Source organism: Natator depressus, chromosome 27, assembly GCF_965152275.1.
Source record: "Natator depressus isolate rNatDep1 chromosome 27, rNatDep2.hap1, whole genome shotgun sequence".
Classification (NCBI taxonomy): Eukaryota; Metazoa; Chordata; order Testudines; family Cheloniidae; genus Natator; species Natator depressus.
Genome location: NC_134260.1, coordinates 11,942,304 through 11,962,742, shown reverse-complemented (window position 1 = coordinate 11,962,742; position 20,439 = coordinate 11,942,304). Strand labels below are relative to the sequence as shown.

General features: G+C 49.1%; 1 protein-coding gene across 3 annotated transcripts in view; it reads left to right on the top strand.

Annotated features, from left to right (window-relative positions):
- The first annotated feature begins 1,585 nt into the window (after window positions 1-1,585).
- PCGF2 (polycomb group ring finger 2) overlaps window positions 1,586-20,439 on the top strand; it is a 39,564-nt gene continuing 20,710 nt past the window's right edge. For 2 of the 3 annotated variants that reach the window (XM_074940506.1, XM_074940504.1), the window contains exons 1-3: window positions 1,586-1,634; window positions 15,543-15,682; window positions 16,989-17,085. In XM_074940506.1, coding sequence (XP_074796607.1) covers window positions 15,571-15,682; window positions 16,989-17,085 — 209 coding nt within the window. In that variant the 5' untranslated portion in view covers window positions 1,586-1,634; window positions 15,543-15,570. Of the gene's footprint in view, window positions 1,635-12,810; window positions 13,073-15,542; window positions 15,683-16,988; window positions 17,086-20,439 lie in introns of those variants that run through there. The other variant, XM_074940505.1, reaches the window with a different exon arrangement.

Sequence of the window (20,439 nt, the reverse complement as noted above, 5' to 3'; positions counted from 1 at the left end):
GAAGACACGAGGTACAGGACAAGGCTGAAGCTGACCCCGACAGTTTGAGGCGCAAGCAGGGCTGGGAATGAAATTGACACGGCAAGTCGAAATCCTGGTTCCCCTTGGATAACCTGATTCCCCTTGGATAACCCCTCACTCCCTTGAAGGGAGAAATAAAGGAGTTGAAGGGTCTTTAGAAAACCCACCACGAGGTAGATCTACGAAAACGAAGCGAATGGGAATATTTGAAAATCTGGTACTGACCACAGGGATGGTGACATGATCGTAATAATTATAAAGGGTAACAGTGAAAAGGGGGAGGAGAAAATCTAAAGTCTGCCTCTGTGGTTTAAAAACAAATACAGGGAAGGAGACACCTAGCACCGAGGCAGGTTATTTGTCTCTGAAGGCTGGACTTTCCCAAACTTCAGCGGAGAGAGTCTCCAAAGAAATTGTATGAAGTTGTCGACAGCAGGTCGCTTTGTGCTTGGAACTTAACGCGTTGGGTTGGAATCAAAATGTTCCGGGGAGGAAAGGGAAGAAAGCCAGGTCCTTTCCCAACAAACCCCCTCAAATTGTCTCATTTCATCCCTTTGCTTTATTTGATTTGATTCTTTTTATTTGCGAGCCTTGTTTTAAGAGAGATCGCAACAGCCGCCCGGGAGGGAGCGGCGAATAAAGACGTGCGTTGTGTGTGTGTGTGTGTGTGTGTGTGTGTGCAGAACTGGACAAGCTGGAATATCCCCGTGTGTCTCTGTCTTCTAGGATATGTCAGCGCCTTTTAAATCTATTTCCCTTCATGGAGTACTCTAAGCAGTGCCTGGCTGGTCTGTGGATGGATACAAAGCGGAGAGCAAGGGGGAGAAATACACACACACACACATATATATATTTTTCCTGGTGCAAAAAAATAAAATAAAACAAAAATCGTTTGCTTGGAGACTGTAAGGAAACGGAACATAAGTTGCTCTGGATCATCTGCAATTTCTTCACCTCTCCCAGACATGAACGGCAAAATCCGGGAGCAGAGGTCGGGATTCTGTGTCTCATCGACCCCTCCCTCCCATGGATTTCTTCCTGCTTATGATTCCGATTGATTGCCAGCCCCCTGCCCCTCTTCCCCCCCCACCCCGCATGGGGGGAAAAGCGTGGCTGCTTTTGTTCCGATTGGAACCTCATGCTTCATATGGTTCCCAGGTTCCGAGGCTGCGGCTGGGTCTCTGGGCTGGGGTTGGCCTCGGTGGATGCTGCTGGCTGTGTCAGGATGCTCCTGGGGGGGGGGCGGATGCCTGGGGTGGGGGGGGAAACAAATCTCAGTTTTTGTCTCCCCCCCCGCCTCCCTCTCTTGCACCTCAGCCCCTTTGCAAACACCCTAAAGGAATGAGATCACGTGAGGCAAAAGGGGGCGGGACCAAGCTCTTGTCTGGAAGGAAAAAAAAGCCATTTTGTGCCCCCCCCCATCGGATCCCATCAGCAGCTACAGAGACGCGTTTCTTCCAGCTCCGCAGCTTTGACACCAAAAAAAAAAAAAAAAGAAAGAAAGAAAAAGAAAAAAGAAAAAAAAAGAACAGGAAAGAAAGGGGGGGTTTGGGGGAGCTCTCTGTTTCCCCAACCCTGCTCGCCCCCCCCCCCCAGAAAAGATCCGGGATCAGGTAGGGACGCACCTCCCCCTAAAATCCCTTTTGCCCTGGGGGGTGTTGGGGGGCGGAGGGGGAGGGAAGAGATCTCTCCCTCCCGCCCCCCTCCAGAGAAGGGCTCCCGTCTGCGGTCCAGGCTGCAAGCTCCCTGCCTCGGCTTCTGTGACATCGTCTGTCTTGCGGGGATTGGTTTTTTCTTCCTTCCATTGCTATTTTTCCGCTCTCTCTCTCTCTCTCTCTGCTTTCAAGATGGCCGATCGGTTTATTTGCTATCCATCTCCTGCCCGGCTTCCTATCTTTCTTTGTGCTGCTGCTGGTTTTCTGGCAGGGTCGGGAGGGGGGAGAATTTGCATGAGATTCACCCCCCCCCACCCCGGGTACATGGCAGTTCACTCCCCCCCTCCCCTCCCACAACCTCTCCACTCTCTCCCCCAGCCGGGGAGGCTGTCTGCTCCGCCGTGCCCGCTCGCTTGGCTTCTTCCTCCGGCGGCTGGCTCTTGCCTGGTGTCGCCTCCTTCTCTCTCTCCGATTGGCACGCCTAACTTTTTGGATCCCTTCTCTTTCCCCCCTTTTCTTTGGCCCCGACGCAGGGAGGCTGGCAGCCGGGCGGGGGCTGCCCCGGTGTGTGTGTGTGGCGGCGGGGGGGCAAGGGAGAAGGGGGTTTGGGGAGAGGGAACCGGCTTTGACAGCACCCTGCCGAGCCCGACCCCCCAACGAGCCCCCAGGAACTACCCCACCCCCCGGGATGGCCACATTGTAAGCGCGCAAAGGGCAAGGGGCGCGCAAGACATGCCCAAGGGCGCATGGGCATGGGTGGTACGGGGGGGGTCTTAGGAACTGAGCTGTTGGAGCAATATGGCGCGGTTTCTCCACGGTTGGATAGAAAATGAATCTGGGGAAGCTTGGGGGGGAAGGCCCCCAAGTTTACGAGACAGTGATTGCATTGTTCCTGTGCGCCCCCCTCCGGCGGGGTGGGGATTCCAGGGCCTGGGACCTGAACCCGGAGGGGACCGACAGAGAGAAGAGGGGTGTGTGTGTGGAAAGAGAGAGGGAGAGGAAGGGGGTCCTTGTTTTTCTGTCATTCCCGAAGTCATCTGGGTCCCATCCGCTCGTGTTAAAACAAATAAATAGCGAAATAATTTACCACCCCCACCGGTGGCCGCAAGGGATTTGCCAGGAGACCCTGGTGGGGTAGGAGGTGGGGGTGAAATCGTGGCAACAGAGTCAAGCGGAGCTGCGGGGGGAGGAGGGGGGCATTTTCTTTTGGTTTTAATTGTCGCGATGTTTTGCGAATCAATATGGAAGTCCAACGAAGCTATCTGAATGGGGCTCCGTTTCTTACATCAGAAAGAGAGAAAGGAGATGTAGGAATTAAAATCCACTTTGCAACTCATCTCCCCCGCGACCCCACCACGCAAACAAACAATAAATCAATCCCCATTGAGATCCCGCCAGGGCCTTTTTCCTTTTCTGTCTTTCTCCCTCCCCAACTACGCGTGGACACCTCGCAGCTAATTAGCCTGGATCGCCCCTCCATGCCTGATGAATAATAGATTGCAATAGAATATCGAAATGAGCCCATAGCTCAGCTTGGGAGGGGGGGCTGGGCACGAAAGGGGCTCTCCTCCCCCGCCCCCCTGTTTCCATGTCGCCTTTTTTCATTAAAGGGGGGCCATTCTTCTTACTTTGGGACAGAATAAATAAACAAATAAAATAAAGAATTCCCGACCCCTCCAAGAGTCAAAGAGTCAAAGACCCTCTATTTCTATAGCTTTCCCTCCAGAATTCAAGGAAGGAGTTCTTGGATAGGGAGACATTTATATATATTTCCCTTCCCATTAAAGAGTTACTTTCCCTTTGTCTATGGAACTCTTTCTGGAAGGCATATATTTTTTTCTGGGGGGGGGGGAATGTGTGGGATAGAGGGAAGGTTTTATAATTATGTAGGTCCCTTTCTCCTTCTCCAGTTTAGCCATCACCTCTTCCACAGAGCTATGTGATGGAAATATTCTCTCCTCACCCCAGATTGTATTATCATCATTATTATGGAGCGTCTGCGCACAAAGCCTGCTTTGTTTGGAGAAAAAGCTGCATGAAATAACGCTTGTGTAACCAAAAAAAACCCCAAAACCAAAAAAACCAAAAACCCTCTGCAAAGAGGATCGATGTTCTCTTTGATATTGATGGGGTAGGACGGGGAGAAATCTCGTGTCAAGGGGCTTTTGTAGTAGTGAGCCAATTCTTGAGGGAAATGGGGCTGGTTTTGCCTTTTGAAATGAGAGCCCTGAGTTCAAGGTTCGCCATCCCCTTCGCAGAGTGTCCAGGAGTCGCGCTCGTGTGTATGGTCTTAGGCGGGATGGATCCAAGTTGTGAATGGAGGGAGCCCCGTTCCATCGTAGAACGTTGGGACCGTTTCTAGTGGCCGGGCAGGTGTCAGTGTATTGGTTCTTCCCCGGCCGAGGTGACAAACCACGGGGACTTTTCTCGTGTGGGTTCGAGGCTTGTCTTAGGGTCCAGGATGGAAGGCTCCATTCAGGGAGCTGAGAACCTCCCTTGCGCAGCCTGGAGTCGGGAGAGGGGGGTCGTACAGGAGGATGTAAACTTCGACAAACCAAAACCTCGTAGCGTTTTATCCCGGCGATCGATCCCTTTGTTTACATTTATCGACAAGTCCCTGCGATATTCCTGAGTGGGGGCTGGGGGGCTGGGAAGAGAGAGAGAGAGAGAGAACATTTATGAGCCAGCGAGCTCCGCTTCTTTGCGAATGGCAGGTTTGCACCTGGGTTGGTTGTTCGCAAGGTTGACCGTCTGCAGTGAGCGCTGCTTCGCAGCTTGAGGTGTTGTGTGTGTGTGTGTGTGTGTGTGTGGTTTGTGTCTGGGGGATTCCTCCTGCCTTCGAGTATTGTACCATTGCTGGAGGGCTTCCCCGCTGACTTGACAGGTTTTAGAATGACATGCAGAAGGAGGGACTTGGGGGTTAGTTCTTAGCTGGGGCAGACAGAGAGGAAGGAGGGGGTGACAGCTGTCTAGAGAATCTACTTTTAGTTGGACCAGAGATGGTGCAAATCACTGCTACAAGGCAACAAGGACTTAGGGTTCGGTTTGATGAAAGGTTTCGTTATGGCTGGAAGTTATGGGGGACTTTGAAATGTCCTCCCCCACTCCCCGCAAACTCGGTCTCCTTTCTCTGCAACGGCTGGGAGTGGCGAACCGCTGTCCCGGCGAGCTTGGGAGCAGGGGAAAAGAACTCCCGGAAAGGTGAAATTCACCCCTTGGGTTGAAGTGCACCACTGAGTTCATAGACCACCCTCCCCTGCCTTCGGGTGGTGCGAATTGCCATCTGGGAACATAGACTCACCTTCTCCGGCTCTCTTCCTTTCGGATGCTGGCCAATCACACACCTGTACCCGTGTCCCCAATCGCCCCTTTCCAATGTGTATTGGGAACAACTTCAACAAAAGAACCTGTAAAGTGTCTCTAATTCTCAAGGCCCAGTGGCTGGAACTTTCACTCCCAGGCCTAGCCGGCTCCTGCTTCAGACCTTGTGGTCTGTTAATAATGATTAACTACGCTGCGTGGAAAGACAAAACAAACAAATAACATCAGATCACAAATAAGCCAAGATCAGACCTGGAAATTCCAAATTCCTTTTACCTCCACTGGGAGGGCGCTTCATTTTTAAACAAGCATCATTAGAAAAGTTCTCCCGGACTAGGAACCTCCCTGGGAAACCCACCGAAAAGCTAGCCCACCGCTCAACCGGATTGAAAAGTGACAGCAGCCCATTGGGGAGCGATTGAGCCGCTACTGGGAGCACTAAGAGGGGTGATTCCCTGCTACCACTGAAGCGCAGAGCAGAGCTTTGCCACCGTCTTCCACTGGGGCATCACTCCCCCCCCCCCCATCAGTGTCTTCCAAAATAAAAAGTGAGTTTACTCGTTTACTCCAGATACCTGTATCCATCCTCACTGCACTGGTAGCCTGGACTGAGCGCCGTGCGCCAGATTTTCAAAAGAACTCTGCTCTCATGTAGGCACCAAAATAAGCTGCCAAATCGTCAAGCTGGGTGCTGGACCCCCCACATCCCCTTTTTGTTGTTGTTGAAAATCTTGCCCTTATTTCGATGGCTAAAGTTGAGCTGGGCTCTTTGGAAAATCTGGTGCCCAGCACTTGAAAATCGGGACCCATCATCACCTCTTTTGAATATTTGGCACCTCTTCTCTGCATGCTAGTGATTTACACAGGCAGATGGACTGTGGGAATTTGCTGTCATGTCATTGATTGTGGTGTCTAACACAACTCAGCCTCCAAACCTCTCCAGACTGCTGCAGCCAATATGCTTGTCACCAACAGATGTGATGCCAAGGGTTTTTCACTGGAAAAATACTTAATTACTAACAAATACACGTTGCCCTGGACTCCCACAACTGCTTCTGGCAGGGCTAGATTCTGTAACAAGTCCTCTTCTGGGGCTGGAGAAACCTGCAGCAGCCACACGAGATTTTTTATTGATTCTGTCCCTTTCTGCTCTGTTGAGTAAATTAAGCACCTAAAAGGGAAAAGGGGGAAAGAAAGAAAGAAAAGGAAAATGACTCCCCCCCCAACAGTATAAACTGTAAAATTCAAGGGCTGCAAAAAAGATCCAGTTTGATCTCTTGGATTTTTTAATACAAATTGCTTGGAAGAACTTTAGAGAAGAAATGCGAAGAATAAAACGATCCCCAAACAGCCTTTAAAAACTCACAGTGAGGGGGCCCGATCCTATTTGGGCTAAACTGGAGAAGTCAATCGAAGTTTTGTCTGAGGACATGATGGAGAATGGGGCTCGCTGGTTCTGACAAAGTTCCCTGCTGCCTTGGAATTCATCCCTGGGACTTCCTTACAGCATTTCCATGAGCTGCTCTTAAGTCTGAGTCTCTTTTAACTTGTGCATGTAATGGACAAACCCTAATGATCCAGATACATGTACACTCTAATAGCAGGGGTTTCTGAACTGCCGCCTGTTCCCTGAAATATAGAAAAAAACTCAATTCTCTTCCTCGAAATCAGCAGCAACTTCATTGACTGGCTCTGCTTTTAGACCAGGGTAAATTAGAGCAGAATCTGGCCCTTTGTATAGAATTGCTGAATACTACGGCTCTCCATTAGCCCTGGAGGACAAGGGACGGTTAATCTAGCATGGAGTGTTCTGTTCAGCTGCGTAGGGGTACTTGGTGGCTGGTTTGTTTTTTATTTATAGCTCCGAGAAAGCAAGAAGGACTAGCAGGCTAATGCTGCTCTGACTGGCTTTTCCACTCAATTACTCACTGTTTCCTCTCTCTCCCCCACCTCCTCAAATCCAGTTTTGGGGCCCGTCTGTGGAAATGCTTCTCTTCGCCTGCATAAAGCTGCATTCTTGGTCAGATGCTGCCTTGAATGCTTCCAGAGGAGATAAAAATGGTCCGCAGTTGCAGTGAATTTGGGAGGAGGGGTGTGTGAGTGTGTGTGTGTGTGTGTGTGTGTGAGAGAGAGAGAGAGAGAGAGAATCAGCCACCACTGTTTTGGTTACATCTGTACAAATATTTTCCTGGTTCTGAGGAAGGGGGCCGGGGGTGTGTGTGTGTGCCCGCTCTGCTTAATTCTCTGAATGACCCCTTCGTGGGGGAAGGGGGGAGAGAAAGCGGCTGGAAATACCTTAAAGCTGCCCTTAACATTGAGAAGTTGGTTCACGGGTCAGTGGCAGGTCCAGGGGCAGAGATCTATCTAATTTCCACTCTCCTGTTATGGAGCTCGTACTAATTCCAAAGGTTCCAGGCGCCCCTCTCACATGTGAAAAACCTCTCAGACTGGAGTCTTCTGGCTTATTAACTAACTAACTAACTAACTAACTAACTAACTAACTAACTAACGTTTGTTGTTGTTGTTATTTATCTGCCGGGGAAAGCCCCAGAGAACATCATTTCTGATTCGACAGAGGGGGAGTGGAGGATCTGGAAATATATAGACTCTGACCTGAGAGGCAGACGGAGAGAAAGGGCTTTGGTCGAGAATATTTGGACTCTGGCTTTTGGCAAAAAGTTGTGGGTTTGTTAGAAAAAAAGAAGTGAGGATGTTCACTCCAGAAGTCCCTGGCGGTGTGAAGTCTTCTTGACTCTACACTGACTTCACCTGAGATTTCCAAGCGGTTTTGGGTGCCTGTCTTGAGATACCTTAAAAGGATCTGATATTCAGAAAGTGCTGGCACCCTCCCTCAAATTAAAGCCCCCCAAATCTCCAAGCCCTTGTGAGGCTCTTCACTTGTATTTTCTTGGGAGGATTTGAGCTTCCTCTCTATATTTTAAAAGCTCCGATTCATCTTCTAAAACCAAATCAAATGTCAGGGTAAAAGATCAGAACAATTCTTATTGTTCCCCTCTCCCCCCAAATCTGATTTAAAAATTGAAAAATATGTGCAATATCTTCTGTTAACAGAGAGTGTGGAAACTTTAAAAAAAAAAAAAAAGGGGGCAGCAGGATATACGTGTGTATATAATAGCAGGATGCATAGCCCACAGGTTTGCAGGAAATCAACATGCAAAATAATTTATTTCCATGGGAGGAATAATCTGTGTCTCGGAATTATTGTCTGCTTTTAAGATGTTTTTTTCTCATCCCTTTCAAACGGGGACGGTTGCACTGCAGACCTGCTATCGCATTCTTGCGAGGCAACGGCAACAAAGTAAAATTGTTTGGTAATAACCAGAGAAAACTTTGGTGATCTGGAAAGATAACGTGTCCTCGGCACAGACTAAGGGAGGCTGAGAGAGAGAGAGAGAGAGAGAGAGAGGGAGGGGAAAAGGGCGATTGCTCCGGTTCTGGAGCCTTGTGGCGACTTTAAATCCAGACCCACATCTGAGGTCACGTGCCCTCCCGCTTTGTGTGAACCCTCTTCTCGCTCCTCACACTGTACTTTGCAAACCCGAAAGGAGAATTTCCTGTTGTCGGGATCTGATGCCTCCTGTAACTGCTAGCAAAGGCTACATTAACCGACCACGTCGCGGGTGTCGCTTTGTGAAATGAGGGCGTGTCTATTTTGCAATATATATATATATATATATGCCATTATTATTATTATTAATTATTATTATCTTATTCATAATATTTTCTAATGAGCGTATGGGAGCCCGCATTACCAGCTTGGCATGTCTTGACTGGGTATAAATGATGCCTCTCTGTATTGCCAATCGATATGTTGTTTTCCTGCCCACTCCCGTGGAGTTAGGAGTTGGAAAGATCTGGATCCTTCTGCTCAGAAAACTTGCCCCAGGGGTGGAGAAACTAGCTAAACTGTTAGAGAAGGTTTCAGAGTAACAGCCGTGTTAGTCTGTATTCGCAAAAAGAAAAGGAGGACTTGTGGCATCTTAGAGCAAATAAATTGGTTAGTCTCTAAGGTGCCACAAGTCCTCCTTTTCTTGCTAGAGAAGGTAGCAGGAGGAGAAGTGGTGAATCCTGGGTGTTCTGCGAAGGAGTGGGGTATACATCTGGATTTCTGGGGACTGTGCCCTGGAGGAGAGACACCTCCAACGATTCCAGCCCCGACGCTGTTTAATCAAACCATAAAGCAACACGCTCCACTTGGATATAGTGCTTTCCACCAGAGGACCAAGGAGGAGCCCATTACAAATATGAAATGACTCAGGCTTTACAGCCAGGTGGGGGAAAGCACCATTCCTCTAATTTCGCAGGTGGGGGAAACTGAGGCAGAAGAGAAGAAAGGCGCCTTGCCCAAGGTCATTACCAGAGCGGGAGTGTGGGGGGAGGAAGCAGCTCGCCAATCTCCCAGTTACATCACAGACCAGTCTCTTTCAGGTCCCTAAGGAGTTAACCTTTTAAAGGGAACGGGATGCCTCTGCAAAATTAAGCCCAAAGGGGGCATTTAAAGGCAACCAGCTCTTGGTTTAGTGTAGAAGGGGAAAGATGCATCAGAGCTGTTTAAATAGGTCTTTAAAAAAAAAAAAAAAGGAGGGGGGATATACAGGAAGGTAGGTGGGTGGGTGGACGGATGCGGGAGTGGAGGAGGATTGAGTTTGTTTATTTTCTGGGGCTGGGGGTGGGGAAAAGATCAGGGCGGTGGAGGGTGCTTATTTTGGGGGCGGGGGTGTGTGAGCGTTTTTAAAAGGAGCCTAACCAGCGCCAGCCATATCTGAGTCATGAAATCATGATTATTATCATCCGTTTTTATTAAAACCGGTTTGTGCTGGCGTCTCGGGCTCTCCCTCCCCTCCACCTTCCCCTCTCTCCTTTAGAGACCCGTGACGCCATTTGCTAGACGGGGAGGATAAAATAAAAGGCAGGCGCAGGGAGCAGGGGACCTGCAGAATTCATTGCCCTGCGAGAGCCCAAGTCACTGGAGGGGGATTGGATTTCAGGTGCACCAAGCCGGCCAAAGCTTCCCCCCCTCGGCTTGGCTGTTGGTGTTGGCATCTTGCCAGCTGTTACCCTGCAGGTAACTATAGAAACCAGCGCACAGGGAGCCTATCAGCAGCCCCAACGTCACCTGCGACTTGTAAGGGGTCTGGGGGGCACTTCACTCTGGAGAGCTACCTTGATGATGCTGAGGCTTGAAGGGGGCGGGGGCGGGGGCGGGGGGGGGGGAGACGTGCTGCTATTAAGTGTAATCAAGGGGTGGGGGGAGTGGAAGCAAACAAGCCAAGGGGACCCCCAAAGGAGTGTGAGAAGTGCTTTTGCCTTGGGAATCTACAAAGGGAAAAGGGGCCGGGAGAAAGGTGATGGGGGAGGGGGAACAATAACCCAATCCGGTCCAGAAAGCAGAACAGGCGTTTCCAAAAACCCACGAGCCTCTTTCTGACCCGCATCTATTGTGTGGTTGGCCTGTTTGCAAACCACCCACAAATGCTCCCCAGCGGGCAGGCGCTAATGCTGGGTGGCAAACCGCGCTCCTGCTCCCCTGAGCTGCCTGCTCTGAAGGGGGTAGGGGGTGGGTGTGACTTTAGCCACCGCCGAGAGCAGGCTGGTCCCAATTTCTCCTCGGCCCCCTTCCCCTGAGACACACCCACCTCTGTGCTTAAATTTTGTCCCACAGTCTCACCTCCGCGGCTTGGTCCCCACCTTTGCCTTGAAGTTTGATCGTCACTGTATTGATGGGGGTTCTTTGATTGGTATTGGGTACAGCTTCTATGAACGTTAAGCGCTTTCCCCATCATTTAGTGTGTGTGTGTGTGTGTGCGCGCGCGTACACACTTCTGCACCTATCCTTTACAATGGTTCTGCATCCCAAGGGCAACCCCCCTCTCCCAGGTTGCTCTGAGGAATCCCTCAATGCGCTGCACTCGATCCGATATAGATTAACGCCAGGTCTGGATTATAATAGGTGGATAAGCTTCCATTTTTCAAATCCATGCCCGGCATGTGGAGGACTTGTTAAGGAACAGCTCATTTGGACTAGCCACGAGAGGGGTGTGTGTGGGTTTTTTTTTTAATTGAATAACAAGGGTTTTACATAAAATAAAATAAATAAATCCCCCCCCCCAGCGAATGGCTTGTAAGGGGACTGAATCTGTGTGTGTGTGTGTGTGTGTGTGTGTGTGTGTTCCTAACAGCCTGGCCTCCGACTGACGTCACGCACAAACTCATTTGCACAGAAATAGATTTTATTTCAGCCCCCCCCTTCTCCCCTCCACCTCGGATGGTTGTAATAATATTCTGGCTCCTGGCCAAGTATAGGAGTTACCATAGAAACAATAAAACGGCAGCGATTCGGGGCCCCAGCTAGAACGTCTCCTATAGTAAATATTAAAGTAACGGGAAGGGGCGGCGGGGGGCGGGGGGGGGGGGGCGAACACAGCAATTACATTGACATCTGCGACTTTCTGCAGCTCTCTGCACTTGATTGCATCGACTGGTGATGTATTTCCCAGGGGGACTAGATTGTAACCCCACTTTATTTCGTGCAGCAAACATCCCGCTCAAGGTCTCAAACTCGGGATAAAATGTTGGCAAAACCCGTTGTTTTTCCCCTTTCCGTTTTGCCTTCTTTCGCGTGTGAATGGGAGGGGGGAAGGGGGGGCCATGGGAGCTGCCCCTTGCAGACAAGTCATGTTTTTCCGCCACTAAAAATTCTGCCCGGTGCTTATTATCTTTGTGCCCAGCCCTGGAGTTTTCACTCCACTCCCCTTCTGCTTTCCAAGCAACGATCACACCCTCTCTCTCCCGGGGCGTGCATATGTAGACACACACTTAAAAAAAAAAAAGTCTCCCAACTGCCCCCCCCCCCCCCCTGCAGCAAAGCAAATGTATTCATTCTAGCCAAGGCGAGCTATTTGTCTCCCCCCCCCCATCTCTATTTGGGTGCCTGGCTGTGAAAAGCCAAAGCAGGTCACAGATTTGAAAACAACGACGCCACAAAATTCAGCGTGCCCGCGAATCCAGGTACAATTGTTAAATTCATCTCCTGCCTTAATGAGGTGTGTGGCCCTGTGCTCTGTCACGGGCAAGGGGCCAGCAGCCGGTTCTGGAGTCTCTATAGAAACCACAAGGCACCGGCGGAAAATGCCTTTTACCATAAAACAAAATGCACTCCTATTAAAACATATAAATACCCCAAGGGAGGGAGGAATGCAGACAAAAGACCGAGTTCCCATTCACACCAGTTGAGGCTTGGGGAGAGGGGCGTTGGGAGCCGTTTAGGGGACATCCCAGCAGGGACAGTCTCAATCCGGATTTCTTTTATTGGGGACCACCCCCCCCCCAGAAGTCCAGGAGATCCCCTACACGCCTGCCCTCTTGCCTTGCTTTTGGCAGATATTTAGGAGAGGCGCTTCACTGCGGTGGGTTTAGGGCCCAATCTCACTGCCAGCTCCCACGGCCTAAAAATCCACCCCCAGGCCCGCAGAACAATCAGGCGATGCCTGGCCCTCGCCCATCGGCCCGGAGGCGGCTGGAGCCAGCTTTTTTGTTTTTTAGCTGGCACCAATCGCTCCCTTCCCCTGCCTAGATTTCCCCCGTGGAGGAAGAGCCTGTCCCTTTAAATGCGGTCCCTCGGTCTATTCCCCACCGAGCCATACGTATCCATCTATTTAAATACCCCCCCCCCGCGGGTGTCGGTGGCTCTGATTGGGGGGCGAGGGGGGCTGGTTTGCATGCATGCATGAAGGCATTGGAAAGGGGCGGTGCTGCGCTCGGGCAGGCGGAGAAGGAGCCGGTCGGGGGGTGGAGGGAGACAAAGGTGCCACTTCGCACCTTTGCCAGGCTGGCCAGCCCCTCCGAGCCCCCGTTTTCCGCTCTCCCCGCCCTGAGCCTTGGCTGGCAGGCGAGTGGAAGGCAAGCGGAGGCCCCGGAGCCTGGTAGGGCCCCCCGCCGGGCTCCGGCTGGGAGATCGGAGCGGTGAAGGACAACAAGGGAAATGCGGGTCGGGGGGCGCTGAGGTTTGGTGGCTGGGCACCTTTCAGTCCGTGCCCGGGGAATCATTGACTGCGGTATGTGCCCACGCTGCGCCACCGGGCACGGGGAATGGGGGAGGGGGGTATTTGTGTGCCTGGGTTAGGCTGCAATGAACGACCCCACAGTGTGGGTCTAGGCCTGTGTGTGTGTGTGTGTGGGAGGGGCAGTGGATGTGTTCTAGAGACGCGGTAGAGATAATCAGAGACTGTTTTGGGTGGGTGTGGCATGACATGACAATGCCATGCGTGGGTGTGGACGGGTGCTCTCTATTCTTCCATGTGCTAATGGGGGGGGGCAGATTATGGCCAGCGTTTATGCATGATTAGAAGGGAATCCTAAGGTCCTGCATTGTGTCTGTAGATGGGTGTGTATTTGCACTCTAGATGATGCCATAGGTACCCATTCCGTGTGTGTGTGTGTAGCAGTTGTATAGCAGTTTACATCTTCAAAGTATGGTACCAATATGGTAGATAATGGACGCACGCATGAAATAAAATATAGACACACACTGATTACAAAATAAGGCATGAAGAACATAATTGTCATGTATGCAGACTCGGTATGAGTGTACAGACACACAATAGGAATGTGCATGTGATGGTGGTAACACTATGCCCGTGTGTCTAATATGACACTGCTTTGAAGTTGTAAACTTGTGTGTGTGTGTGTGCAGATGATTAATATTCACACAGCCCGCCTATTTAATGTGTCTGGGTGGTGTCTCCTCTATGCTTATTGTCTATGTGCCTCTATATTGTTAATTGAGAAACGCATGTGTGATGTGTGTGTCATAGGGTATGACACGCCTGTCCTTCCGCTCTGGCCGTGAGATGGGCGCACGCAGGCACCCACAGGTCGTGTAAAGCCACGCGCAGCGGGGCTTCTCGCGCCTGCCTTTCTCCGGGCTTCTGCGTTTAATGAATTGCACGCTAATGTTCAATTAGACCATTTATCTGATTTGTTCCGGACCATGGCCTTGCTGGGGGGGGCTGGGAGTGAGTGTGGGGCCGGGGGAAGACCGCGGAAGAAAGTGAAATCTCCCCTCGGCTTTGTTATCCAGTGTCAGCAGGAGGCTGGGGAAGAATGAAAGAGGACACGTGGAGAGCCAGTGAGCTGTAGCTCACGAAAGCTCATGCTCAAATAAATTGGTTAGTCTCTAAGGTGCCACAAGTCCTCCTTTTCTTTTTAAGGTGAAGCTGTTTCAGCTCCTAGCTGGGTAGGGTTGAAATGCCAGCAGCGTCGGGCTGCTGTGATCCTTCTGCTCAAGGGCCGCAGACTTTGCTCCTCTTTCCCCCCCTTCTTCTCCTTTTCCTTGAGGTTTGCCCAAGTAGCACACACAAAAGGCGGGCTTCATTTGGCCATAATTTGATTACAGATGATCTTGTAATGGGCTACAGCTGTGGAGAAAGAGGCAGGGAGGTAGTGTGCGTCCAGGCTTTGGTGGCAGAGGTCCACTTGGAGGAAGAGAATATTGGGGATGGAGGAGTTTATTGTTAGCTGACAATGAGCAATGAGGCTCTTGATTTTTATTTTTGTTTAAATAGATAATTTAGAGGGCTCTGGGGCATTCCCTGGTAAGGGCTCCATTTAACAAAAAAGTGTTCCTATAATAATCTCCATCCTTGCATCTACAAAACAGGCAAAATCCTGAGTGGACAACCTGGGCTGGGTGCGTTCGGTTTAGACCTATTATTTCTGCCCAGCTTTGAAACGCAGTAAGGAAGCAGCTATAAAACCTGAAACCTGCATGTTGTATCTGTTTCTTACCTCCTTTACTACTCAAATTGGTGCATCACTTCTTTATACTCAGCTGGGCTGCCCGTTGTTTTCTCTGAATTGATTTGCCTCCATTTAAAAAAATAAAACCATGTTACTAAATAAATTCTTTATCTTGTATGTATTTTGGTCAGGATTTGGGAGTAAAGAGAGATTCACTGTATAATGTAAGCTGTAGGATCACTATGGGCCAGATTGTAATACTCTAGGTGAGTTATATCTTCCCCCCCATGAGTATTATTATTACTTTACATTTCTATTGTGGTAACACCCAGACCAGTTCTGGTCCCCTAGGCGCTAGGCACTGTGCAGACCCATAACCAGTTAGTGTCATCAACAAGATTACATTTGGAAAGGTTGCTACCCATTGTAAAGTTGTCCCAGTCAGACTCTGCGGGGGCTGAAAAAGAGGTGTTTTGTTTTGTTAAAATACAAATGCTCAGTCCTCTCTCTGTATTATTGCAATTTCAGAGGCTTTGCAAGGCCTGACCACAGAACCCAGATTACAAGGTGTATGTGTGTGTGTGTGGGGGGGGGAGGGGGAATAAATCCTAAAACCAGAGACTCCTGTGGTTTGTAACCTATTGAGCCATTTGCTTCTGGAATGTTGCCTTCACTAGCTCCAGCTGATGACTTGGTTCTGGTTGCTGTAATATTCCAGGAGGGGTGATGACCCTGTAGATGCCACTAACTTGATCCTCGGGGTGGGGTGTGTGTGTTTGTTTCCAGAGAGGATCTGCTGAGGCCCTGATCCAAAATGCACAGAACCACCAGGATAAAGATCACGGAGCTGAATCCCCACTTGATGTGTGCTTTGTGTGGTGGCTACTTCATAGATGCAACCACCATAGTGGAATGTTTACACTCTTGTAAGTTTCCTCTGTACCTAGGTGGGGGGAAACAGGGGAAATCAGCTGTTCCCAGTGAAATGCTCTCTTCTTTCATTCCACCAGGCAGATCTCCTTTCTGGGTGTTAAGCTCAGAAGCCAGCTGGTGGTGATGAGAGATTCCCCAGCTGCTCACCAGAATATAACCCCATGGGCCAAGATTTTTCCAAAGTGGCTAGTGATTTTTTGGGTGCCTAACTTGCGATCCCTTTAAAGAGGGCTGATACTAGTTTTTCAGGAAGAGCAGAGCTCTCCCTTCCTGGAAACCAGGCCCTCCTTGTCATGTGAGACACCCCCAAATTTGAAGCACCCCGAACCCCTAGTCACTCTTGGCCTAAGATTACCCGTTCAATAATTTTGAGGTGAATTGGGGAGGGGGTGGTGAAGCTAGAATCCTACCATATTTCCAAGGAAAACTGCTGCATCCCTTTGGGTGGAAACGCCAAAGCTGTGGATTTCTTCAAGGGGACCTTAAAAGGTGGGGAAAATGAAAACTGATACACGGTAATATTTTTTCACACAACATGGGATTAAACTTTAGAACTCACTGCTACACAAATTCACTAAGGCCAAGAATTTAGCAAGATTCAAGACATTTCTATGGTTGTCAAGAATAACCAGAGTTATAATTAACAACAACAAACATTTGGGAAGGGACCCTTGTGCTATACAGGGTGTAAGGCAATCTCTCGCTATTAGAGATCAGAATGAGAGCTATATGTGTATGAGGCGGATAATCCCATATCTACCTGCTTTTGGGTTCTTCTACCTTCCTCTAAAGCATCTAGTTCCAGCTGCTGTTCACAGACAAGATCCTAGACTGGCTGGACCCAGGGTCTGCTCCAATCCAGTAATTCCTCTAATATGCCTGCAGAGAGAAGCAAGGTGTAAGGGCAGCTGTGCCTTGATAAGAGGGGAATGTGGAATAGCCCCTACTGGTGGGATCCCCCTCTCATTGATATATGGCTGCTAACAGCTGGATTAAATAGAGGCTGTCACAGATTACTTTCCAATCAGTGAGGGTAAAAAATTATCTTGCCCAGAATGTCTAAGCAGCTGCTTGTTCGCTGTGGGTGAAAGCCAGCCCTGTACAGAGGGCCAGGGAAAGTCAGACACCACTTCTATCCTGCTTCGGCACCATTTATAAATGGATCCTAAGTGAGACTTAATACCTAGTGCTTAAGTGGCGCCTAGGCCTTGTGCTGACTCTGCCCCAGGGTGATATTCACCCTGTGTGTCTGTATGTTGATTTTACCCTATTTATTTTTGTCTTTCTTTCTTTCTTTAGTCTGTAAAACCTGCATCGTCCGTTACCTGGAGACCAACAAATACTGTCCCATGTGTGATGTCCAGGTGCATAAAACCAGGCCCCTGCTCAGCATCAGGTGAGGGAATCTCACTGTTCTGGATCTTGCCCCTCAGCCCCAAATATGTGAGAACATGGAAATTGGGAAGCATCAGGCTCTGGATTTCTGCTGTGGCATGTCACTGAGCCCCGCGGTCACAAGGAATTCTCATCCCTGCTTTGCTGCAGTTGGGAGACAGATATTTTGGCCTAACTTTTCCAGAGCCACTAGTAGTGCTTTTGGGTGCATCCATTATTTAATTTATTTATGTATTTATTGAGAGGGGGGGAAACTTGGGACGCCTGAAGGGGCCCTGATTTCCAGAAGGTGGATGCACAGAATTAACAAATAACGAGGTCCCTTTTTAAAGTCCCCCAAACTGGGCACCAAACTACTAGTCGCTTTGGAAAACTGAGGTCTTTGTATGTAATTCTGACCCTTATTCAGCAAGGTATGTTCCTAACCATCAGCATGTGGGAAGTCCATTGTCTCCAATGGGACTAATTTACTTTCATAAAGTTAGGCACGTGTGGGACTCAGGAGATCTGGGTTAAATTCCCAGCTCTGCCACAGACTTCATGTGTCATTTAGGCCCAGGGCCTCAAAGGCCTCCACCCAATGGAGTTAAACGCCTACCTACCTTTGAGGATCCAGGCCTTAGCCTCTATGTGACTCCGTTTCCCATCTGTCCAGTGGAGACAACAGCACTTCCCCACCTCACAGGGATGTTTTGAGGATAAATCCAGGAAAGATGGTGAGGCGCTCACATACTACTGAAATGGACACCATACAACTACCTTAGTTTGCTGACTCAGGGCATAAGCAGCAGAGAATCACAGACCTTTGTGTTGGGAAAGACCTCTTGTGGTTTTCTTCCTTCAGCCACTCCAGTGGATGCTCTAGAAGATCAGGAGTGTTATTTTCTACTAAAGAGAATAAGCATCTTCAGTTGAAGCCAAGTGAAACCTGTCGCCCCAGAAGAACAGGATTTGCACTCTGCAATTTTAAGCCTTAAAGCATACGTGCTGGAACAGGGAGGGCTGCCGCACCCCCTGGCTCGAAGTGGATTCCATTGTATACAGGATTTACAGTTTGGTTCAATGGGTCTCAGGACACCCCACTGTAAAATTTGTTCCAGCACCCCTGCCTTATAGTCTGCTAGAATAGCCTACTAGACTATATCTGACGCCTTATAGTCTACTGTATGTAGGTTATTTGAATGTTGACCCAAAGTCTCTCATCTCCTTGAATGCTTGTGGGGGAGGAGAGGAAGGAATTATCAGAACCAGAGCACCCTAACTTTCATGTCTCTCATAACAGCTACACAGGCTAGGGAATTCTGTACACTGTCATTATTTTGTGTTTGATGTCATCATGGGCATTCCTGGAGTGTTTGACCTCATAAGCAAAGCCCCAGCAGGGCTGTGATGTCAAGATAGTCCCTGCCTCCATAGCTTCCAATGTCTCACTAATTGCAGATGCAGTGCCTAATGTAATGGGGCCCCACACTCTGTGCTGTAGAATATCAATGAAATCTGAGCCGGAAGGGCAGACGACAAGGGTCATGACGGAACAGACAGGACCAGGAGCGTCTCTGAATGTTCCAGCCCCCTTTAATGATGCTGTAAAGAGATTGGGATGATTAATTAGCAGGGAAAGGCCCAATGTGAGTTACATCCTCTGTCAGTTTGGACTGAGTACCTGAGGTCATCTTCTAGACAGTGCCCTGACCACAGATGTCAGGCTTTGAAGCCACGACAAGAGAAATTTAACCTGAGCCCGCTTGTGGTTTATAATTCATTGATCCCTTTGCCTTGGAACGATGCATTCTTCTCCCAGTGGAGGATTATTCTGTGTGAGCGTGCGGCTGGCCGTGCCTGGGCTGTTACTATTCTGGGTGGGTGGGTGGTTTCCAGACCCCCATTCCATGCCCAGAACCACTGGGATCAAACGAATGCAGTCGAACCCCCGTGCTTGGTGCATGCTTTATGCCAGCTTCGCCCCTTCCCCATTCGTCTGGCTTCCCCAAACCCAGACATGTCTTGTCAGTTGTAGAATTAGCTCTGCAGGTGGTTGGCATAGAAACCATTAAGGCTGCAATACATCACTAGGGGCTTTTTTTAGCTCTTCCATGTAAATTCGTTTCTGTAGTAACACTTTTTTTTTTTTTTTTTTTTTGGTTCCCTGTGAAATATTTACACTCTAACTCCCACAGACCTTTCTGCTAAATATCTCTGAATGTGTGCACAGACCCAGACGGAGATGCACTCTGCCAACATACAGACAGACACAAAGCAGCAGGCTAGAATTGCACTGATCTTCCAAGCTCTGAGATATCACCCGAACCTTAATTTATAATTTGCATTGCAGTAGCTACTAGTCATAGACAACCCCTCCTTCCCCCACCATTATGCAGATCTTTGCATCCTTGTCCAATCAGACCCCAATTTTCATTGGCACTAGGGTCCCTTTACACCACTTGAGCAGCATCAAGGGGCCTGGATTGTGAATGAGAATCAAATCCACAGTCTTCTCTCTCTATTTTTATCAGAGTCAGGTAGTTGAGGCAGACTTGGGAATCAGAAGTGGGTAGGAAATCTGTGTCAGCGTCTGGAAGAAAACTTGTTCAAGTCATATGGGTAACCTAATTCCTATTGAAATCAATGCAAGTTAGACACCTAAATACCTTTGAGGATCTGTGCCTTAGACCAAACATTTATAGGGTGGATCCCTAAACTACTTCTTAAACAAGGGGCCTGACCTTTTCCCAGAGGTGGCCACATCTCTCATTGCATATCAGTCAAAGTTTATTTTTAGGCATGCAAACTTCAAAAATTTAGCCATAATCTCTTTCTCTCTTGGCTTCCCCAACTGTAAAATGGGTAGAATTATCTCAACTTGCCTCACATGAAGGTCTTGGGAGACTTGATTCACAAAGGTTAGCAAAGAACGTTGAGAGCTTCAAATGGAAGGGGCTAAAGATGAAAGCCCTATATTTGAGCAAGGTATCTTTATAAAAGGGCAAGGTTATTTATTATATTATAGAAATAATTTTGATACATGATCAGTGACCCTGATGTTCCCATTTTTTCCATTTGTTCTTGGAACTAGAGCTGTAGCCCTGCTTTTTGGGCCAGATCCAAAGTCCTCATGACTTAGAATCATAGAATCATAGAATATCAGGGTTGGAAGGGACCTCAGGAGGTCATCTAGTCCAACCCCCTGCTCAAAGCAGGACCAATCCCCAATTAAATCATCCCAGCCAGGGCTTTGTCAAGCCTGACCTTAAAAACTTCTAAGGAAGGAGATTCTACCACCTCCCTAGGTAACGCATTCCAGTGTTTCACCATCCTCCTAGTGAAAAAGTTTTTCCTAATATCCAACCTAAACCTC